The sequence below is a fragment of the Salmo salar genome, chromosome ssa29, assembly GCF_905237065.1.
Source record: "Salmo salar chromosome ssa29, Ssal_v3.1, whole genome shotgun sequence".
NCBI classification, from domain to species: domain Eukaryota; kingdom Metazoa; phylum Chordata; class Actinopteri; order Salmoniformes; family Salmonidae; genus Salmo; species Salmo salar.
In genome coordinates, this window is record NC_059470.1 from 24,149,920 (window position 1) to 24,174,288 (window position 24,369).

Consider the following 24,369-nt stretch of genomic DNA (forward strand, 5'->3'; position numbering starts at 1 on the left):
TTAGGGTTTATGGTATGGACAACCCAAGGATTCTGGATAGCACTAACCTTTTTGTCATGAAGGTCATGACCCATAATGATGAGACATGAGTCATAATGTGTAACTCCCTTGAATTGTTTTTCCAAGAAAGTCATTTGTAGGCTTTTCCAATAAATAATCATCTTTCTGGTGAAGTGATATGTGCTCCATTTAACTGCAGCTGGATGTGCTTTACAATGAAGACAACCCTGTTGTCTGTATTTTGTCACCAAATGTTGTCTATCACTAGCATATGTGTAAATGTAATACTTATATGCTGCTGTGCAAAATAAAGCCTTCACAGATGTACATGTACAGTACCTTCAGAAAGTATTCACACCCCTTGACTTTTTCCACATGTTGTGTCACATCCTGAATTTAAAATGGGCTAAATTTAGATTTTTTTGTCAATGGCGTGCATACAATATCCCATAATGCCATTGTTTTCTAAATGTTTACAAATGGATTAAAAATGAAAATCTGAAATGTCTTGAGTTAATAAGAATTCAACCCCTTTGTTATGGAAAGCATAAATCAGTTTAGGAGGAAAAATATGCTTAACAAGTCACATAATACACTACATGACCAAAAGTATGTGGACACCTGCTCGTCGAACATCTCATTCCAAAATCATGGGCATTAACATGGAGTTGGTTCCCACTTTCCTGCTATAACAGCCTCCACTCTTCTAGGAAGGCTTGCCACTAGATGTTAGAATATTGCTGCGAGGACTTGCTTCCATTCAGCCAGAAGCATTAGTGATGTTGGGCGATTAGGCCTGGCTCGCAGTCGGCGTTCCAATTCATCCCAAAGGTGTTCGATGGGGTTGAGGTCAAGGCTCTGTGCAGGCCATTCAAGTTCTTCCACACTGATCTCAACAAACCATTTCTGTATGGACCTTGCTTTGTGCACAGGGGCATTATCATGCTGAAACAGGAAAGGGCCTTCCCAAAACTGTTGCCACAAAGTTGGAAACACAAAATTGTCTAGAATGTCATTGTATGCTGTAGCATTAAGATTTCCTTTCACTGGAACTAAGGGGCCTATCCCGAACAATAAAAAAACAGTCCCAGACCATTATTCCGCCTCCACCAAACTTTACAGTTGGCACTATGCATTCAGGCAGGTAGCGTTCTCCTGGCATGTGCCAAACCCAGATTCGCCAGTCGGACTGCCATATGGTGAAGCGTGATTCATCACGCCAGAGAACACTTTTCCACTGCTCCAGAGTCCAATGGTGGCGAGCTTTACACCACTCCAGCCGACACTTGGCATTACGCATGATGATCTTAGGGTTGTGTGCGGCCATGGAAACCCATTTCATGAAGCTACAGACTAACCATTCTTGTGCTAACGTTGCTTCCAGAGGCAGTTTGGAACTCTGTAGTGAGTGTTGCAACCGAGGACATCCAAGTTTTACGCACTACGCGCTTCAGCACTCGACGGTCCTGTTCTGTGAGCTTGTGTGGCCTACCACTTCGCGGCTGAGCCGTTGTTGCTCCTATATGTTTCCACTTCACAATAACAGCACTTACCGTTGACCGGGGCAGCTCTATCAGGGCAGACGTTTGATTAACTGACTTGTTGGAAAGGTGGCATCCGATGACGGTGCCACGTTGAAAGTCACTCAGCTCTTCAATGAGGCCATTCTACTGCCAATGTTTGTCTATGGAGATTGCATTGCTATCTGCTTGATTTTACACATCTGTCAGCATCGAGTGTGGCTGAAATAGACGAATCCACTAATTTGAAGAGGTGTCCACATACTCTTTTATATATATTGTTAGTTGCATGGACTCACTCGGTGTGCAATCATAGTGTTTAACATGATTTTTTTTAATGACTACCTACTTTTTGTACCCCACACGTACATTTATCTTTAAGTTCCCTCAGTCAAGCAGTGAATTTCAAACACAGAGTCAACCACAAAGACCAGGGAAGATTTCCAATGCCTCGCAAAGAGAACCTATTGCTAGATGGGTTAAAAGAAAAAAAAGCATATACTGAATATCCCTTTGAGCATGGTGAAGTTATTACTTACACTGGCTGGTGTATCAATGTATCAAATCCAATACAACACATAACTGAGTACCATGCTCCATATTTTCAAGCACAGTAGTGGCTGCATCATGTTCTGGGTATGCTTGTAATCATTAAGGACTGACTGCTGAGTTTTTTTCAGGATAAAAAAAAAGGAATGGGGTAAGCACAGGCAATATCTTAGTGGAAACCTGGTTCAGTCTGCTTTCCACCAGACACTGGGAGATGAATTTTTCAGGTGTGTGCGTACTGGTAGCGAAGTCATGTGCAGGAGAGCAGAGAGTTGTGAACAGGCGCACACTTTGAGGCAGGAGAAACCAACAGATGGACGCAACTGCATCAAAACCTCCAGCCCATAGGCAAAAGTGCAAAACGCGCAAAACAGTCACAATAATTTATGTTTAACAATAAACATCTTCGTGAACAACACGGTATAAGCAAACCAGTCTGGCGCGTCAACAATAAACACATAACACAAACAATTTCACACAAAATCTACACTGGAGTTGCTTACCAAGTGAATGTTCCCGAGTGTCTGAGTTACAGCTTTGAATTAAGTCTGCTTGAAAATTTATGGCAAGACATGAAAATGGTTGTCTAGCAATGATCAACAACCAATTTGACAGAATTTGAAGAATTTTGAAAAGAATAATGAGCAAATATTGTACAATGCAGGTTTACAAAGCTCTTAGAGACTTACACAGAAAGACTCACAGCTGCCAAAGGTGATTCTAACATGTATTGACTCAGGGGTGTGAATAGTTATGTCAATTAGATATTTCTGTATTTCATTTTCAATACATTTGCAAACATTTAAAAATAAATGTTTTCACTTTGTCATTATGGGGTATAGTGTGTAGATGGGTGAGAAACAAAATCTATTTAATACATTTTGATTCAGGCTGTAGCACAACTAAATGTGGAATAAGTCAAGGTATATGAATACTTTCTGAAGGCACTGTATTTCTCAAGTCCATGATGGAGAGTTATTGATATACAATGCCAAATTGAATTTGATGACCTCAATCATGGTCTTGGGAAATCCTAGTTAATAACTTGACATTCAGCATGCGACTCTATGCTATTTAGATAAGTGATGGGCCTTCTGTGAACACACACATGGTTTTCAGGTCAAATTGCTCCTTTCAATAAACTACCCAAGTGGGGATGATTCGTTGAGCAATAGGTTGAAATAAAAACCTAGCATACGCAATGGTGACCTGAGTACCTTAATCAGGAGATGCCTCTGTAGAAGCCTGGAGAAGTGTTGTCCTTCCGTCATTTACCTTTTGTGTCGGTATGACAGGTCTTTACATTATTCAACACGCAGCACATGCTCCCCCCATCTGTCACCATATTAGCCCAGGCCGCTCCTCTCCCCATATCTCCTGATTGGTTGGCAGTGCCATCAATCATTCCTGGGTGAGTTAGTCTTGCCATTCATATCAATGGTGAGGCTGTGGAATGCCCCTGACCTTCATCCTGCCCTCTTCTGTTTAAACAGAGCTATACAGAAGGCACAGAGAAGAATTCAGCCAACTTAATGAGTGCTGTAACGTTCTCGAAACCATTTACCCCCTCACTTCCCTTCCCTCCCTTGCCCTCCTTCCTCCCTCCCCCTCCGTTCCTCCCTCCTTGCTTCTCAGCATGAAATAAAATAAACTATGTGCTTTCAGAGAAGGATTTTTTTCTCATTTCACTTTGGCTCTTGACAAGCTGGGGCAATTGGACAGAGGTGTCGTGGTCATGCTTAGTGTTTTGGTTAATATGGCCTCTTAGCTGAATGATTGGTACTCTGCAGGAAGTCTGTTTTTAAAAGGTGCATGCACTATCATTGTCATGACATTATGTACAGTTATATAACTGCCTGTGAATTCATAGTTCTGTGAAATGTTTTCATGTTTTGTTTAAAATATGCATAAAGGATATGTAAGACAATCCTATTGGGTTTCACTTGTGATCAAGGATTCTTCCTTCATGAAAATGTGCTATTGATTCACAACAGTATGAAAGTGTCCTATAGACAGAGACTAACGTATATATAATGAGGAACTTTCTGTGAGGAGTCACTGTGTCTTCTCATAGATAACAGGTTTTCCTTCCTAGGGCATCGCACATCGACAGCTTGTTTCAAATGTAGTCACTCATCATGTTCTCCAGCCTCTTTGGTAATTGAGATGAGATACCAGAGAGGAGCAACTTGGATCCAAGTCAAAACTTTCATTTCTTATTCACAAGACGTGAATGCATTTTTAGTCCTCCCTCGTCTCCCCTACCTACCCCTCTCTCTTTTTTCCCCCTGTGAGTGTGCTTTCTGTACGGGCAGGGCATAGTATTCTGATGGTTCTATTAATAACAATTTCAATGAAATATAACAGCAGCGACTCTTTCAGACAAGTTTTATTATGAGGAATTGAGAAATTTGGCATGAAAACCATGTGGGTGTTCATAGAAGGCACATCACTTATCTAAATAGTCACATGTTGAATGTCAAGTTATTAACTAAGGCTGTAATACAAATTCAATTCGGAGGCCCAATTAAATTTGAGAAATGTTGAATTGCTTGCTAATCCAAAAAATGGAAAGCTATTGTAAAACGGATTTGTATTTTGTCATAATAATTTTTCATAGCGATGGCTTAATGTTTCACTTCCTGTATTTCGACAAATGTTTTCATAAAAGACCACCGTTCAAGTATGGATATATTGTTCCATTCCACCTTTTTGAATCACACACACACACAAACACACACACACACACACACACACACACACACACACACACACACACACACACACACACACACACACACACACTGTCACGTCCTGACCAGTAATAGGGGTTATTTGTATTGTAGTTTGGTCAGGACGTGGCAGGGGGTATTTGTTTTATGTGGTTCGGGGTGGTGGTTTGTTTAGAAGGGTGTTTGATTTATTATTTCCGGGTTTTGGGTTATGTTTTTTGTATTTCTATGTTCTCTCTGGTTTAGTATTTCTATGTCTAGGTAATTGGGTGTTGGACTCTCAATTGGAGGCAGGTGTTTTTAGTTGCCTCTGATTGAGAGTCCTATATATAGGTATGTGTTTTGTTTGTGTTTTGTGGGAGATTGTTTCTGTGTATAGCTTCAAGCCTTACAGGACTGTTATTCATTGTTTCTTTTTGTGTACGTGTTTTTTTTTGGTTCACCTTCTTTGCCAACTAAATAAAAAAGAAGATGAGTGCACATCATCCTGCTGCGTTTTGGTCCGACAATGATTTCTCTTTATCATCTGACGAAGAAGAATGTTACACACACACTTTCGATCTTTTATTATACAACATTTTTTAGGGGGTAGATCAGCTTTAATATTGCAGATAAATTGTGGCTTCTAGCAATGTAATTGTCTGCATCATTTCCAATCCCCCATATATTTTTTTGCCATACAGTGCCTTTGGAAAGTATTCAGACCCCTTGAATTTTTCCACATTTTGGTAGGTTACAGCCTTATTCTAAAATGTATTAAATTGTTTTTTCCCCCCATATCAATCTACATACAATACATAATGACAAAGCAAAAACAGGATTTTCGATTTTTTTTTGCTAATTAAAATATAACATTTACATAAGTATTCAGACCATTTACTCAGTACTTTGTTGAAGCACCATTGACAGTGATTACAGCCTTGAGTCTTCTTGGGTATGACGCTACAAGCTTGGCACACCTGTATTTGGGGAGTTTCTCCCATTGCTTCTCTGCAGATCCTCTCAAGCACTGTCAGGTTGGATGGGGAGCGTCACTTCACAGCTATTATCAGGTCTCTCCAGAGATGTTCGATTAGGTTCAAATCCGGGCTCTGGCTAGGCCACTCACGGACATGCAGAAACTTGTCCCGAAGCCATTCCTGTGTTGTCTTGGCTGTCCTGTTGGAATGTGAACCTTCGCCCAGTCTGACGTCCTGAGGGCTCTAGAACAGGTTTTCATCAAGGATCTCTCTGTACTTTGTTCCGTTCATCTTTCCCTCGATCCTGGCTAGTCTCCCAGTCCCTGTTGTTGAAAAACATCCCCACAGCATGATGGCATTCAGGCCAAAGAGTTCAATTTTGGTTCCAGCAGACCAGAGAATCTTGTTTCTCGTGGTCTGAGAGTCCTTTAGGTGCCTTTTGGCAAACTCCAAGCAGGTTGTCATGTGCCTTTTATTGAGGAGTGGTTTCCATCTGGCCACTCTATCATAAAGACCTGATTGGTAGAGTGCTGCAGAGATGGTTGTCCTTCTGGAACTTTCACCCATCTCCACAGAGGAGCTCTGTCAGCGTGACCATCGGGTTCACTAGGAAGAGTCTTGGTGGTTCCAAACTTCTTCCATTTAAGCTTGGGAACTTCAATGCTGCAGAAATGTGTTGGTACCCTTCCACAGATCTGTGCCTCGACACAATCCTGTCTCGGAGCTCTAGGGAGAATTCCTTCGACCTCATGGTTTTTTCTCTGACATGCACTGTCAAATGTGGGACCTTATATTGACAGGTGTGTACCTTTCCAAATCATGTCCAATCAATTGAATTGAACACAGGTGGACTACAAGTTGTAGAAACATCTCAATGATGATCAATGGAAACAGGATGCACCTGAGCTCAATTTTGAGTCTCATACCAAAGGGTCTGAATACTTATGTAAAAAAGGTATTTCTTATTTATAGATTTTTTTTAAATTGCAAGAATTCTAATAACCTGTTTTCGCTTTGTCATTATGGGGTATTGTGTGTAGATTGATGAGGGGGAAAAATTATGTAATACATTTTAGAATAAGGCTAATGTAACAATGTGGAAAAAGTGAAGGGGTCTGAATACTTTCCGAATGCACTGGATATGTTTGTAAATGTACCATTAAAAGGTACCATGATGATTGAGTGTCCAAATAGCTGTACCATGATATTTTCACTGTTACTGAGTAAACCTCCAATTGTTCTCCACTATCCGCTAAAACCTCCCCCCATCCCAAGTTGGGTTTGGCATGCCAAATTGAGCAAGAATGGCGATATTTGATTAACCAACGTCTAGTCTGATGGAGCTCGGATACACCCCTTTCCCCCGAAACACACACACGCTGGTCCCCCGTTTTGACCATTTTCCCAAGCACCTGAGTGCAGTAAGACCATTAGATTATTTTATGCCGCCAGGGCCACAATAATTTGCCCCCTCTCTGATTGTCCGAGTGTGACCCCCTCCCCATGGATTACTGCAGCTAGTGTTGCCAGCACTGCCACTACCTGGGTAGGGGTACTCCACCGGAATTCCCCCCAGCTAGCTACGAGGTCGTCAAGGTTCTCATTAGCAGCTTTGAGAGATTTCTTTGTTGGCCCAACCCTGCCAGGCAGGCTCAGACTCTTGAGGGGGCGGTGCTGCTTCAGTGGGTCTCTGACCGTGTTTATCTTTCTGCCTTGGCTGCATATAGGCTGCTTACAGTAGGCCTATAAAACAGATAAGGACTTCTCCTTCGTGTGTGGGTCGCTCAGGTGGGTGTCTAGGATATAGGGTAGGAGACCGTTCCATCATGATAGGACAATAAGTAAATCAACTATATTTGTAATTTATTTTAAATTGTATATCCCATTGTATACCACAAAATTCAAAACTCTCTATCTGTGACAACTCCTGCTCGCATTGGCTCTGGCTTTTGCAACCATTTTCCGTTTTCACTCACTTAACTCATCACACTTTTACAAACACACAACCCATTTTCCATCACAACCACACTCCCCCCATATATACACTGGTACAGTATTCTATGTCCTCTGTTTGCTGTGTTTTTATCTCTACCATGTTCATTCCTGCCTAATTTTGGGCTTTTGAGTACTTTTGTGTTTCAGTTCCTTATCTTTGAAGATGTATTATATCATTAATTGCCCTTTCTTCTAATGCTGTCTTTTATCTATTTATAAATACTATAAATAGAAAGTCGAATACAATTTTTTTTTTTTACCCTTCTATGGGGACTTTGTGTTATTTAGAATAGCAATGGAGCAGTCTTGATGTCTCTGAGATATTATTATATTATTATGGATATTGTTATCCATAATATAGTCCATGAAAATATTAAATAAAAAAACATGTTGTCATGCCAAACTCATGTGCAGTATGCTCTGGTTAGGCCTAAAATGAGCCAAGGTGTGACCCATCAGAAGAGCCATGGTGTTTTCTTGGCATCTCTATATAGCTGCCGATCGATGTACAGTTTATCAACCACCATAGTGACAAGTCTTTTTAGTTTATTAATTCAACCATACAATCCTGCTCAGTTTATTCTGGGCTATCTGGAGCTTCCCCTTCATCAGCTTAGATAAGCCCCCAACCAGGAAGTACTAGTGTAGTAAAAAGAGCATTGAATGGGGGCAGTGGCTAAGTACTCTCATGGAGCCCTTATCAAGCAGCTTGGACTTTCTAGCCAAAAACGTAGTCCTGGCATTAACTTTCCCTAGCACTTCCGTGGCCATGCTCACACCTCCCAAGCTTCCATTAAGGATGCATCCCAGGTAGCTAACAGAGGTTTTAGTAGTGAGCACATCACTCGCTAACTCCACTCTAATTTCAGAGGACCTACACAATTTAGGTCTGGACACAGTGACCAGTCAATTTTGCCCACTTGCTCCCTAAACATTTCAACACAGTATTTTTTGAGTTCTCTGATTCGAACAGTTTTGTGACACTTAAATATATCTTTAAAAACCCTCTTTGTGCAAAATGTAATAAAATGATCACTGATTCAGTAGACCATTACTCCACTCTGCGATATTTTCGATTTATCAGACACCAATATTAAGTCAATTGTACTCTGCGCTGTTTCACATGCCCTGGTGGGATATTTTATCATTTGGGTCAGAGCAAGTGATCTACATAAGTCCATAAATACACTGTGGGTTGGGCTATCCTTTTTGCAGACATCAGTATTGAAATCCCCTAACAAAATGATTTCCTTCACCGGGGAATCATTACAGTTTTGTTGTCAGCTCATTTGTCTTTTATTTTTTGGATTTCTTTGTTCAGCTGGTTGTACATTCCATAGTTTGTGCCTTTTGAGCTCTCTTCCTTTTCTTTGAACCATGATTTTCCATGAAGTGCTCAGAACAAGTTATTATGTGGCGCAAGCCATGATGGGATGTGCCTCCCATTCTATGTACTCACGAAAATGTAATTCTTTGTACTTGGTCTTGTGAAATGTTCAGTTTAGTAGATATAAACTCAGGGTTTCTACTCTGAACAAAAATATAAACATGTAAAGTGTTGTTCCCATGTTTCATATGCGCAAAAAGCTTATTTCTCTCAACGTTTGTGCACAAATTTGTTTACATCCCTGATAGAATTTCTCCTTTGGCAAGATAATCCAGCTACCTGACTGGTGTGGCATATCAAGAATCTAATTAAACAGCATGATCATTACACAGGTGCACCTTGTGCTGGGGACAATAAAAGGCCACTCTAAAATATGCAGTTTTGTTACACAACACAATGCCACAGATGTCTCAAGTTTTGAGGGAGCATGCAATTGGCATGTTGACTTCAGGAATGTCCACCAGAGCTGTTGCCAGATAATTTAATAGTAATTTCTCTACCATAAGCCACCTCCATTGTTGTTTGAGAGAATTTGGCAGTGCGTCCAACCGGTCTCACAACTGCACTGCACGTGTTTGGCGTCACGTGGGCGAGCGGTTTGCTGATGTCAATGTTGTGAACAGAGTGCCCAATGTTGGTGATGGGGTTGGTATGGGCAGGCGTAAACTGTGGACAACAAACACAATTGCATTTTAATGATGGCAATTTGAATGCACAAAAATATCATAACGAGATCCTGAGGCACGTTGTGAGGCCCATTTTTTTTTAAAGGTATCTGTGACCAACAGATGCATATCTGTATTCCCAGTCATGTGAAATCCATAGATTAGGGCCTAATGAATTCATTTATTAAATTGACTGATTTCTTCATATGAACTGTAACTCAGTAAAATCAATGGAGTTGTTGCGTGTTGAGTTTATATTTTTGTTCAGTATAGATTATTATATTATCCCGCATACTACGGGTCTGTATCCGGCACTGTCTCTTTAAGGGCTCTGTTGTCACGGACAACATAATTTACTTTGATTTCCAGTTTGTCAACAGTGCCCTTTAGCGTTTTATTCTCTTTGCGCATATGTTATTGAAAGTGAGGGCGATATTGAGATCAGCTATGTTCTTAGTCATTTCATCTAAAACAGCCAGCTTTTGATTTATGGAGACCAGAACACTTTCGATCTTGATTTAATATGCTCATTAATAATGTCATAATTATATTCACTTATCCTAGCTGTCTATGGAGTGACAGTTCACGCTTCAGTGCCTTTTGCTTCAGAATTAACCCTGGTAGACAATATCTTGGAATTGCCTTCAGTGCCTCTTTAGGCCTTAGGGTTTTTTTTTTTTCATTTTGTCTCCTCACCCCAGTCTCATAAACTATGGGAATTGGTGAGTCTGTGTTCAATAATGAAAAAAAGTTAACAGGGAGACCTATGAAGTGAGGGATTGTTAACAATCCCATAGTTAACATCTGAAACACTCAGCAGCCTCTGCTTTCAAACACACTCCTGCTCTTTCACTACCCCTCACTGATCTGTTTGTGTTCAAATCCAGCCTTTTTTCTTAAGGGATACATACTATTGACTGCACTGCTGAAGGGGTGCTCAGTCCTTGGAATTAAACATTTAAATGCTTGATAAAGTTCTGGACGCTTAAACTTTGTCAGAGCACTCAGTAATTTTCTAAATATGTTGCTCTGTAATTAAGAGATTCACTGGATTTATGGTAATCGACCGATCAAATCAAATTATATTTTATTTGTCACATGCGCGGAATACAACAGGTGAGCATTACAGTGAAACAGTGAAACCTTACAGTGAAATGCTTACTTACAAGCTCTTAACCAACAATGCTTTATGAAGTTAAATTATTTTTAAAATAAATGTTAAGTAAAAAATAGATAAGTAGAAAATCGAAAATAAAAGTAACAAATAATCAGTTGGAACGGAGTGAACGTTGAAGTGAGAACATTTGCACAACACTTTTAATAGGCTAGTCAAGGTGGAGAACTATAAGGGGGATGTGTTTTCAGACACAGTTGCTGATGATATGTGCTGTATACATTAAAACTAACTCAACAAAATAAATAAAATAAAATGTTCAATTCAGTTGTTCTCAATAGATTTTTAACTAAGATTATGAATACTCATATTTGTCATTCACAGAGACCTGAGATATTCTTAAATATTTAATTAAAATTTTTCCAGGCAAGTGCCTTTTCCTGCCCCAGCTATTGGCTGTGTCAACTTTCCAACTCAGACCTCCCACAGAAAAATGCTGTGCTTGCACCTGTGTCAGTCTGCCAGATGGACCTGCTGAGATTGTGCTGCAGGATTTTCTCCAAATCTCTTTCAAAGATCCAAGGCCTCGGGCCTAATACCTAAATATCTATAATTGATTTACTTTATGGGCTTACTGAGATCTTGCTGTCCGATAATGCTGTGGTTCAGTACATTGTTGATGAGCCACTTCCAAATGTAACTAAAGCATTTAAACTAAATTGGGATCCTTAATTTAAGAAAAATCCCTAACTGAAAAAACTATTTAAAAAAATGACATAGATGCAGAAAGTAAACAGCATAGTGGGTCAAATTCCGCAACAACTAAGACTGTTGAACCGTGAGGCTCAATTTCTCTGTTTTGTTGCCCTGGCTACCACGCTGTAATCAGCATGAAGCGAACCCGTGCACATGGGCAGATACTGTGTGACTGACTGAATGTGTGAGAGCAAAGTGTTGCCTCTTACTCATCTCAATATCCTAGCCTATTCATTGATGATAGGTTCTGCTTTACTGAAGTTGCTAGTGCACAGTTCTGACTCTGTCTGCATGGTGGCCGAACCTGCCTATACTGTGCCTATACTGCCTATACTCTCTCTCCCCGTCCCTCGCTAGCTCACTATGAAAGATGCAAGTGTTTGTGTTCAAGACAACTAATCAGTCTCCTTCGTTCCAAAAATACTGAATCCTAGGAGTCAATTCCTAGCAGAAGCAAATCTTGACACTCAGAAATGGGAGTTGACAGCGGGAGTCGACATGCAATGAGTCGAGGAGTCAATTATTTTGGATTCGACTCTCCACCACTACATCATCATCGTTAGCAGTTAGAAAAATGGCAGAGAAAGGCAAGCGACACTAGCAAAGTCCTGTATGGCAATACTTTGAGAAGTTAAATGAGAAGGAAATGCAACCTTTGCGAGTTGGAATTGAGGTACAATAATGGTAGTACAGGTGCAGTGCTTCACCATCTGAAAGGGACGCACCGTGAGACCCAAACCATTGCTGGTAGCAGCACAGCTGCATTGTGAATTCACGTGGAATTGTATGTATTTTACTTAATGGGAAACCGATACAAAAATGTCTGTTTAAATGTTAAAAAAGCTTTACATCCCTACTTCAAACCTTTCAGAATATATTTGGTGTTCTGTTTTTTTTTCTTCAGTTTTGTTCTTCAGATGTTATTTGCCACTGCGAGATTACTTGTTACAGACACATGTGCTTCCCTCATCTTTGGGAAGAAAGTCAATATTTTCCAAGTCCACCTTTTAGCCCCTCTCTCATCCCCACTCCTCCAAACCTCATGCCCCTTATTTAGTGGAAGCGCCCGCGCTAAGGCAGCCAGGTTGCGCTGGTGTAAATTGTTTTTATTTTTTTATTTTGGCACTTTGGCTCACCACGCCGCAGCCTTAAATGCTACATAAATAAAACATCTCGTATTGCGCCAGGGACCTATCCTCGGAGGAGGCGGTGTCATTTACGAGGCGTGAGGCTGCGTGCATAAATATCACCGGAGTTTTATCACAGCCCACCACTGGGACTGATTGAATTGATCCATAGTTTGGCAGATGGCAACATACATGTAAATGGACACTCATGGAAACACACACTCACACAAACCAGTACCCTCCTGTTCAGTCAAATACACTGACTCTCCCTCTCTCGCTCACATTATTAGTGAATCCCTCTCATTCCCCAAGTCACTGTGCACACATACATGCGAGCGTGCACACACACCCTCACTTTAAAATAAAATAAAAATAAAACACTTTTGGCTCACTAAAGTTGCTATACTCTTGGCTGTGCATTCTGACAGATGCCTCTTCTATACCTAGCCTGCAGCTTAGGCGCAAAGCTCCAATTTAGCTCAGGTGCTGAACCCACCAAAAAACAGTCAGTATCCTATGGGAAAGAGCTTTAAGTAGAGAGGGGGGGAAGAGGGAGGAAAACAAGGGTGGGAGTCAAGAGTTGGAGGAAAGGACTTGGATAGACAGAGACGGATAGACCAAGCTAGGGAATCGAGAGTCGATAACAAGGTTCGAGAGACTGGGGGAGAGAGTGAAAGAGGGATGGAGAAAGAGCTAGAGTGGGGGAGAGCGAGAGAAAAGGGGGGGAGCAGGAAAGACTACTAGTAGCGAGAGGCTAAAACACACACACATTCCAAAGCTGCCCCTCCTCGGAAACAGATTGCGCAACCCAGAAGACAGGAGCCTTGTCGTGGTGTGATTGTTTCACTGGAGAGAGAAAGTACAGCTTGGAGTGTGCCAGCCAGTGGGGGGTTCCTGAGTGTCTGTGTCTGAGAGAGGGCTACGCTAATCTTCCCACTCCACACTGAAGACTTCAATCACACTGAGGGAGAGGCAGTGGAGTGCTTTTTGAAGAACCCTGTGTTTGAATCAGCCATGCTAATAGTCACGCAGATGCAACAGAATGCCACCTGCTCCAAATCAGAAAAGGTAAGGGCTCACCCTAACCTATATATTGTAACATTGAGCTTTCTTTAATTGTTCTGTGCTCTTTAATTGTGGAGTTGTAAGTTATTGAAAACATTGCTTGTTCTCTTATGATTACTACATGAAAATGATTTGCATCATCACACCTTTCTTAATTACAATCATAAGCGGTAGTTGTTGCCGTATTTACTCTATGCGCATGCATGCATTACCGTTCCCGGCTCCCCCAAAGGCGATGGAGTTCAAATGGGGTGATATATTTTCCATTGGCATAGCCTGGAGATGAGTGGACAGCTCTTCAATAAGTCAAGGTGCAGCCAAAAAAGCACAAGAACATCCAAGAAAATGGCGCGTATCACTTGCTCACTATAAAAAAATATTTTATTATGCTTTTCGAGTTAAATGATATTCAGCTTTTAATTATGAGCAAGAGTCACACCTTGATGCATTTGGCATAGCTAGGCACCAGAGTGTGACGCAGGAGCTTTTTGCTTTTGGCACGGTCATGGGCAGGTGTCCCCCTTAGTGGTAGCCTTCATAACTCTCCTCCCTTTCTCAAGGCTCCTGATGGTCAGAGTTAAATCAGGGGCTTGAGCTGCCTTGTTAAATCATCCACAGTCCTATTTATGTATTTATCTGCTTATTTGGGCCCCTCTTTGTCTCGACGTAATGAGTCAGGACTGCCGTGTATTAGCATTTTTACTCTCTGTATGGTGGGGAGTCTTATGGAGTTCTCTCTAGTTGGTTGGACTCTCAATCCTTTTCTTGTGAAAGTGATTCAGTAGATTGGTTTGTAGACTGAGAGGTAGTTTTGAGCCACAATCCTGTGTTTCAACTCAATGGGAGCCCCGCCATGTTGGTTTAAAGCAGAACAAGTAACATTGTTGGGATATGTAACCACTCTCCAATTCATAGATAGAGCTATGTATGCAAAGACCGACAGTCCATGAGATGAAATGTATTTTTATTTTTTTAAGTTTCAACAAATCTATAAATGTGTGTTCTATGTATTGGATCTTCTTGTCCAGCTCCTGTTATTAATTTGGATGTGCTTAAAAACCCTTTCATTTCTTGGCCAGACAACCATGATGTTGCTTCCATCCACGTAGTAGGTTCTATAGTGTTAATATGTCACTAATGTAATCAACCAGGATCCACTGCCTGGCATCCCTTTTGTTCTTAAACCTGGGTTCACGGCTTTGGTACTACTGCGATCAGGGGTGTATTCATTCCGCCAACTCTGCTGCAAAACGTTTCTTAGACTGAAGAAAACTAAACAGGGATGGGCCTACCAGAATTTGTCCAATAGAAACTCTTGTTTTGCTCTGTTTGCTTTCGTTTGGTTCGTAAGTGGTTTGCGTAATCAATACACCCCCCGGGGCGGCAGCATAGCCTAGTGGTTAGAGTGTTGGACTAGTAACTGAAAGGTTGCAAGTTTGAATCCCCAAGCTGACAAGGTACAAATCTGTCGTTCTACCCCTGAACAAGGCAGTTAACCCACTGTTCCTAGGCCGTCATTGAAAATAAGAATTTGTTCTTAACTGACTTGCCTAGTTAAATAAAGGTAAAATAAAAAAGATGACTTAGAGCCTGATGTAATATGGTGAGGCCTGTAGGTTATTGATGTGCCAGCTTTAATACCTTCCTGAGCGAGTAACATCACTCCTTTTTTGTTAAGACGTTTCATTTCCCAGCTAATGTGTCTAATTCCACTCGGTCTTTCTCACGCTACAGTACTCCAAGCCTTCTCCCCCATGAAATATAGTGTCCCAGCTCAGACTGAGATCTTTCTCTTTGAACAATGATCATGCTTTAACTCCGAGGTGGGGAGATAAGTCCCGGGTTTAGAGACGTTCGTTGATGGTTTATTTGGGAGTGGAACGTGGTGATGTATTCTGGGATGAGGAATTGTGGTTGTTATGTAGTCGTTTGGAAGTGAGATGGTTTCTGCTAGGGTGTACAGATGCAGGACTAGATATTGACGGCCAGTGTTGTAGGGCAGCATTTCCCAAACCTCTCCTCAGGGACCTTCAGCCTTTACATGATCTATTTGAGAACTAGCTGGTTCAACTTGTCAGCTAATCATCATCAAGCCCTTTACTAGTCCAATCAAATAAAATAAAATAAAAATAAAATACAATTTTATTGGTCACATACACATTGTTAGCAGATGTTAATGCGAGTATAGCGAAATGCTTGTGCTTCTAGTTCCGACAGTGCAGTGTTAGTAATATCTAACAAGTAATCTAACAATTCCCCAACAACTAGCTAATACACACAAATCTAAAGGGGTGAATGAGAATATGTACATATAAGTATATGGATGAGCGATGGCTGAGCGGCATAGGCAAGGTGCAATAGATGGTATAAAATACAGTATATACATGTGATATGAGTAATGTAAGATATGTAAACATTGTTAAAGTGACATTATTTAAAGTGGCATTGTTTAAAGTGACTAGTGATCCATTTATTAAAGTGTCCAGTGATTGGGTCTCAATGTAGGCAGCAGCCTCTGAGTTAGTGATTGCTGTTTAGCAGTCTGATGGCCTTGAGATAGAAGCTGTTTCTCAATCATGTGTGCTAGTCAGGTGTGCTAGGTGTTCCGGTGCCATGCATTGAAATGCGTGGCATGCATTGAAATGCATATCTTTCCTGTGGATTTCTTTTGCAAAATAACTATGAATTAACAGATTTATTTTCAAACAATTGTCAACATATAACATCAAATTAAGGTGTTGGACGTTCACTGTATTTTCAAGGAACAATAGCAGATCTATTTCGCTCCAGAGAAGTAGCTCATTGTTCCCTTGTTGGCACCTAGCTTCTAAATAACGTTAGCTAGCTATCAAGCTAGCCAGGTTTCCTTAGCAGCTTGTACACAGCCCATCTAGGACTACTGATTGTTCCCAGAGTGTGACTGTTTGGATCCTTGCTGTTTGTTGCTGTTTCCATCTGCCCTGTGACCTGCCCAATCTGGAACTGCTTGAAGTAACACCAGCGTAGCCTACATTGCTACCATGACACAGACCAAAGCCAGTATGAGTACCGTTGAGGCCAGTGGTGTCTCTCTATCACAGGTGAATTCACTTTTTAAATGAACAAAAATAGTTCTGCATGCAGTTGTTACAACAACAAGAAAATATCTTCAAGTGTTGTATCCAAATACTGGTGGAGTCAACTAATAAAATAATCAATGATCTGACCAGAGAGGTCCAGGACCTGAAGAACAGTTTACAGTTCTCCCAGGATCAGCTCAATGAGTTTAAATAGGAGAACAGCAAGTTGAAAAATATATTTAAGTTATTGACAAAGGACATCAGTTCTATATGTGAATCCATGAAAATAATGACAGAGAAATCTGATTTATCTTGAGCGACAATCAAGGATCGCAGAATCTCCACATGAGACCTGGACAGAGTCTGAGGACAAAGTGAGGAAAATGATCAATTGGGAATTTGAAGATGGACCACAGGAAGATTGAGGTGTAGCGCGCCCACAGGACTGGAAAACCCACCACCGGCCCAGGTGCCAGGCCCAGGACGATAGTGGTCAAATTCCTGATATTCAAGGACAAGGTAGCTGTTCTGGAAAGAGCCAAGAACTTGACAAGAACATACATCTTCCTCAACAAGGACTATCCTGAAGCTGTGCGCCAGAAGAGGATATAACTTATCCCAGCCATGAAAGCTGCCAGAGCGCATGGGGACATTGCTTACATCCACTATGACAGACTTATTGTCCACCCTCCCAAACTCTTCCCAAAAGCCAAGGGATGACAGAGCCAAGCCTGTGGGTTTCGTAGCTTAAACCCCACAGCACACACACACTTATACACACCAACTGATTGATGGACTGCTGAAGAATGTTTTTTCTTGCTTTGTTTGTTCTTTTCCATAATTATGTCTATCTCTGATAAGCTACCCAGGAAATGGCTAAAATGAAATCAATAACTTGCTAACATCCGATAACGTTCATATGTTAGCAATTTCTGAGGCTCACTTAGATAATTCCTTTGATGATACAGCACTAGCAATACACAAAAAGAAAATTGAGCACAAATTGGTTTACATCCCTGTTACTGAGCATTTCTTCTTTGCCAAGATAATCCACCTGACAAGTGTGGCAAATCAAGAAGATTAAACAGCATGGTCATTACACAGGTGCACCTTGTGTTGGGGACTAAGTTTTGTCACACAACACAATACCACAGATGTCTCAAGTTTTGAGGGAGTGTGCAATTGGCATGCTGACTGCAGGAATCTCCACTAGAGCTGTTGCCAGAGAACTGAATGTTTGTTTCTCTACCATAAGCAACCTCCAACTTCGTTTTAGAGAATGTGGTAGTACATCTAACCGGCCTCACAGCCGCAGACCATGTGTAACCACGCCAGCCCAGGACCTCCAAATCCGGCTTCTTCACCTGCAGGTTCGTCAGAGGGGGTGCTGAGGCATATTTATGTCTGTAATAAAGCCCTTTTATGGGAAAAACTCATTCTGATTGGCTGGACCTGGCTCCCCAGTGGGTGGGCCTATGCCCCCCCAGGCCCACCTATGGCTGTGCCCTTGCCCAGTCATGTGAAATCTATAGATTAGGGCCTAATGAATTTATTTACATTTACTGATTTCCTTATATGAACTGTAACTCAGTGAAATCTTTGAAATTGTTACATTGTTGCATTTATATTTTTGTTCAGTATACCATCTACAGAAGAGACAGGAACGTCTATGGGGGAGGTGTTACTGTATCAGTGGAAGCTGCTGAGGGGAGGACAGCTCATAATAATGTCTGGAATGAAGCGAATGGTATGACATCAAATACATGGAAACCATGCGTTTGATTTATTTGATACTGTTACGCTAATTCCGCTCCAGCCATTACCACGAGCCGGCCTCCCCAATTAAGGTGCCACCAACCTCCTGTGTGCTGTATATATTCAGAGGCATATCCCTGTAATGTTTAGAGAGGATCTCATGTCAAGTGTTATTAGAGTGCTGTGGTTGCAGGTTCACCTGCCTCATCTAAAGCCTATTCTTTTAGGTTGCTGCTGTAGGCCACCAAGTGCTAACAGTCAGCATCTAGATAATGTGTGTGAAATACTTGATTTTGTATGTGGGTCTTTCTATAAATAATGGGGCCAATGTGTGACATTGGGATCAACATTTCAAAATGTTTTGAAACAAAAGTAAAACGGATTTTCATGCAGTTTCACATATGTACTTAGAGGAATAGAAGTGAATATATGCAAATTGGCCCGTAACTCCACCTATACAACAATATAGACCTAGGACTAGACATCCTTGAAGCAGGATTCATACACACATTGACAAGTCAAATTCAAGCACTTAATTGTAATTTTCAAGGACTAATAATTTATATAATTGTACATACCCCGAGTTGGCCGGGGTAGGCCATCATTGTAAATAAGAATTTGTTCTTAACTGACTTGCCTAGTTTAAATAAAGGTTAAATAAAATAAAATAAACATATAAGGCATAATATAGAATAACTACTTCATCTCTGTACCTCAGTTGAGCAGTGAATTTCAAATGCAGATTCATTCCCCCCAAAAATCTATGGAAAGATTTGAAAATGGTTGTCTAGCAATGGTCAATGACCAATTTGACAGAGCTTGAAGAATTTTTAAAAGAATAATGGGAAAATATTGTACCATACAGGTGTGAAAAGCTCTTAGAGACACAATTGTAATCGCTGCCAAAAGGGGAAACTAACGTGTATTGACTCAGGGGTATGAATACTTATGTAAATGACATTTCTGTTTTTCGTTTTCAATACATTTGCAAAAAATACTATAAACATGTTTTCACTTTGTCATTATGGGGTATTGTGTGTAGTTGGGTGAGATTTAAAAATAGTTTTTTATCAATTTTGCATTCAGGCTGTTGCACAACAACATGTGGAATAAGTCAAGGAGTATGAATACTTTCTGAAGGCACTTTACAGTGTCTGGCGACGCAGGCACACATAATAAAGCCATGATTAGCGGTAGCATTAATCTCACCATTTGAATCTCGCCATCGCTGTTTTTATAATGAGAAAGTGACCAAAAACCAGGTTCCTTTTTAATGGAAGGATTTGTATGGAAAGCCAAGTTTATGCCAAAATTAGATGTTGTCATCCTCATATTAACCACACATGGTTTTACCGCAACAGAGTAGCACAACACCCTTCAATTGAAGCGGCGGGAAACAAACGAAAGTGGCCACATCTCTCACAAAAACGGATCAAAATTTAAATCACCGATAATTATAAGTTAGCAGTAGAACTTATAAATTGGCTACAATAATTACAAGGATTTTTCAAGCACCAAATTGAGGAAATGTCTGATTTTCAAGGTACAGTAGGCCTATTCCAGTACTTCTGAGCTCCAAATTCAAGTTCACGTATGCTACTTCAAGCCCCTTGTATTGTTTAAAATTTGTCATGTTATTTCATCACCAGATGATATTATGAATAAGCCCACTAGGCTATGCAATTTTTGTCATTATATCCAGAATAATTTATAGGAATAGTTAGGTACAACTGTTTTCACCGGCGTAACGAATGAGACACCAAAATATTCTGGACATTCCATTCCACCCTCCAAACTCGTCATTAAGCTCGAGACCCTGGGTCTCGACCCCGCCCTGTGCAACTGGGTCCTGGACTTCCTGACGGGCCGCCCCCAGGTGGTGAGGGTAGGTAACAACATCTCCACCCCGCTGATCCTCAACACTGGGTCCCCACAAGGGTGCGTTCTCAGCCCTCTTCTGTACTCCCTGTTCACCCACGACTGCGTGGCCATGCACGCATCCAACTCAATCATCAAGTTTGCAGACGACACTACAGTGGTAGGCTTGATTACCAACAACGACGAGACGGCCTACAGGGAGGAGGTGAGGGCCCTCGGAGTGTGGTGTCAGGAAAATAACCTCGCACTCAATGTCAACAAAACAAAAGAGATGATCGTGGACTTCAGGGAGCAGCCCCCTATCTACATTGACGGGACAGTAGTGGAGAGGGTGGAGAGTTTTAATTTCCTCGGCGTACACATCACGGACAAACTGAAATGGTCCACCCACACAGACAGATTGGTGAAGAAGGCGCAGCAGCGCCTCTTCAACCTCAGGAGGCTGAAGAAATTCGTCTTGTCACCATAAACACTCACAAACTTTTACAGATGCACAATCGAGAGGATCCTGTCGGGCTGTATCACCGCCTGGTACGGCAGCTGCTCCGCCCATAACCGGAAGGCTCTCCAGAGGGTAGTGAGGTCTGCACAACGCATCACCGGGTGCAAACTACCTGCCCTCCAGGACACCTACACCACCCGATGTCACAGGAAGGCCAAAAAGATCATCAAGGACAGCAACCACCCGAGCCACTGCCTGTTCACCCCGCTAACATCCAGAAGGCGAGGTCAGTACAGGTGCATCAAAGCGGGAACCGAGAGACTGAAAAACAGCTTCTATCTCAAGGCCATCAGACTGTTAAACAGCCATCACTAACTGTGTGATGTGGCTGCTGCCAACATACTGACTCAACTCAAGCCACTTTAATAATGGGAAAATTGATGTAATCAATTTATCACTTGCCACTTTATATTATTTATATTAGATAATGTTTACATAACCTACATTATTCATCTCATATGTATATACTGTACGCCATACCATCTACTGCATCTTGCCATCTTGATGTAATTAGATGTATCACTAGCCACTTTAAACAATGCCACTTTATATAATGTTTTCATAACCTACATTACTCATCTCATATGTATATACTGTACTCTATACCATCTACTGCATCTTGCCATCCTGATGTAATGTATCACTAGCCACCTTAAACAATGCTGCTTTATATGTTTTCATATCCTACAATACCCTACAATATGTTTATACTGTACTCCATACCATCTACTACATCTTGCCTATGCCGTTCGGCCATCACTCATTTATATATTTGTATGTACATATTCGTATTCATTCCTTTACACTTGTGTGTACAAGGTAGTTGTTGTGGAATTGGTAGATTACCTGTTAGATATTACTGCATGGTCGGAACTAGAAGCACAAGCATTTCGCTACACTTGCATTAACACCTGCTAACCATGTGTATGTGACAAATAAATTTGATTTGATTTTGTGTTCCTTCAGGACATTCCATAGTGCATGCTATCACAAAAGCTTGACTGTCATTCGTAAAATTCCTTCCTGGATCAGATGATGACATGTGAAAATATCACAGCGTAACTAATCAGCTAGACACCAAATGGCATCAAACAAGTATTTTGCATCATTATTAAAGAACCACATTGATGACAGTATCAATTTAGGTTTTAAGTATCAAAGTGAGTTGACTCTTTCAGTTAGAAGCATTCAATTTTGCAATCACATTTATCTTTTTTTTATCATTTGTGTGCCCATGAAAGCAGTTTTCATCCCGTAAGATAAGGAGACACGAAATATTAAGTAGTTACACTGCATTTCTGAGTTCTCTATAGAAAAAACAGTCCGACAGGTAGATCCAAAATTCTTACACGGTTCAAGTTCAATGTCTAATTTAACTGATTAATGCTTAATATATGATATAACGACAACTTACCCTGTTTTATGTCACACGATTTTGGACAAATCCGTCAAGACACCAACCATGATAAAGGGTTAAACACAGGTTTTAAATCAACTCGGGAATTTTTCTATGATCCCCCCCCCCTTACAGTGCATTCGGAAAGTATTCAGACTCCTTCACTTTTTCCACAGCTAATGGGGACCCTAGTAAAAATGTAATCCCCCCTGAAAAAAAGGTGTGCTAGTCAGGTGGGTGTGGGTGTTAGTTCAGGGCTGCAAGAACATTGTGAAACGTCTCAGGGTCCCCTAGGTGAAGTTCGAGAAACACTGCTATAGGGTTCCCTCTGTTCAGTTTAGTCCTGTATTCCATCCAGAAATGGTCTGTATAGAGAGGAGCTCTGGATTGTGAAGAAAATTACTGTGGAGTGGAAATCACAAAAGGTCATCATTGATTGTTTTCTCTCATTATAAAATGACAGATGGTGTAAAATGTAAGACGAAACAACTGATAGAATTTGAACAAGGGGATTTTCTCAGAGGACTTTTGTCTCCCGGACAGATTTCTCGTGGCTTTTATAGTCATAATTCTCCACAAACAAATCAATAGTGACTTTCAGCCTGTTGCTTTTGTTGTCACTCGCACAACCTTTTCCTTCTCCTGGCCTGAATACCATATGAAAAAGCAAGGCAGAAGAAATTAAATGCATTGATTTTTCCAAAGTAAAGCGTTGGCTAAAGTTAAGGCCAATTAAATCGTCTTTGAGTCAAGAATTTGACGTGACTCGCTACCATAACAAATTAAAAATCCGTCAGATAATGGATTAAGTTTTGGGGTGTAATTACAAAGCTTTTAACAAGTATGGATCTTTAAGCTGCGGCTAGACATGCTTCTAGTAAGCTGAGGTTTGTGTCTGTGTGAGTGCGTTAGAGGTCTTTACGGGGCCACCCGAATACCTTAGACCCGACCCGGGACACAAGCGGGTCCTGGTCCAAAATTCAACTTTTTTCCTCGGGTCGGGTTCTTTTTGATTGTCATCGGGTCTTGGGTCTATGTAATTACAACTGATAGACCTGAGTGGACCATGGCTCTGAATAACCTATAGCATATTTATTTTATGCTAATAAGGCTAATTTATTGACTTTAATTGGCATAGCCAACATATAAAGACCTATTTGTTAACCAGAAGAGCTAGAGTTGAAGTCAGAAGTTTACATAGACCTTAGCCAAATACATTTAAACTCAGTTTTTCACAATTCCTGACATTTAAACCTAGTAAAAATTCCCTGTTTTAGGTTAGTTAGGATCATCACTTTATTTTAAGAATGTGAACTGTCAGAATAATAGTAGAGAGAATGATTTATTTCAGCTTGTATTTCTTTCATCACATTCCCAGTGGGTCGGAAGTTTACATATACTCAATTAGTATTTGGTAGCATTGCCTTTAAATTGTTTAACTTGGGTCAAGCATTTCGGGTAGCCTTCCACAAGCTTCCCACAATAAGTTGGGTGAATTTTGTCCCATTCCTCCTGCCAGATCTGGTGTAACTGAGTCAGGTTTGTAGGCCTCCTTGCTCACACACGCTTTTTCAGTTCTGCCCACAAATTTTCCATAGGATTGGGGTCAGGGCTTGTGATGGCCATTCCAATACCTTGACTTTGTTGTCCTGAAGCCATTTTGCCACAACTTTGGAAGTATGCTTGGGGTCATTGTCCATTTGGAAGACCCATTTGTGACCAAGCTTTAACTTCCTGACTGATGTCTTGAGATGTTGCTTCAATATATCCACATAATTTTCCTCCCTCATGATGCCATCTATTTTGTGAAGTGCACCAGTCCCTCCTGCAGCAAAGCACCCCCACAACATGATGCTACCACCCCCGTGCTTCACAGTTGGAAATGTGTTCTTCGGCTTGCAAGCCTCCTC

At 41.0% G+C, this 24,369-nt stretch overlaps 1 protein-coding gene across 3 annotated transcripts in view; it reads left to right on the forward strand.

Annotated features, from left to right (window-relative positions):
- Nucleotides 1–24,369, forward strand: part of LOC106590427 (dipeptidyl aminopeptidase-like protein 6) — a 348,701-nt gene that overhangs the window by 96,725 nt on the left and 227,607 nt on the right. Inside the window, exon 1 of one of the 3 annotated variants that reach the window (XM_014181450.2) lies at nucleotides 13,389–13,872. The exons of the other annotated variants lie outside the window; for them this stretch is intronic. Within the exon in view, the coding sequence (XP_014036925.1) occupies nucleotides 13,819–13,872 (54 nt within the window). The 5' untranslated portion in view covers nucleotides 13,389–13,818. Of the gene's footprint in view, nucleotides 1–13,388; nucleotides 13,873–24,369 lie in introns of those variants that run through there. 3 annotated transcript variants of the gene reach the window in all.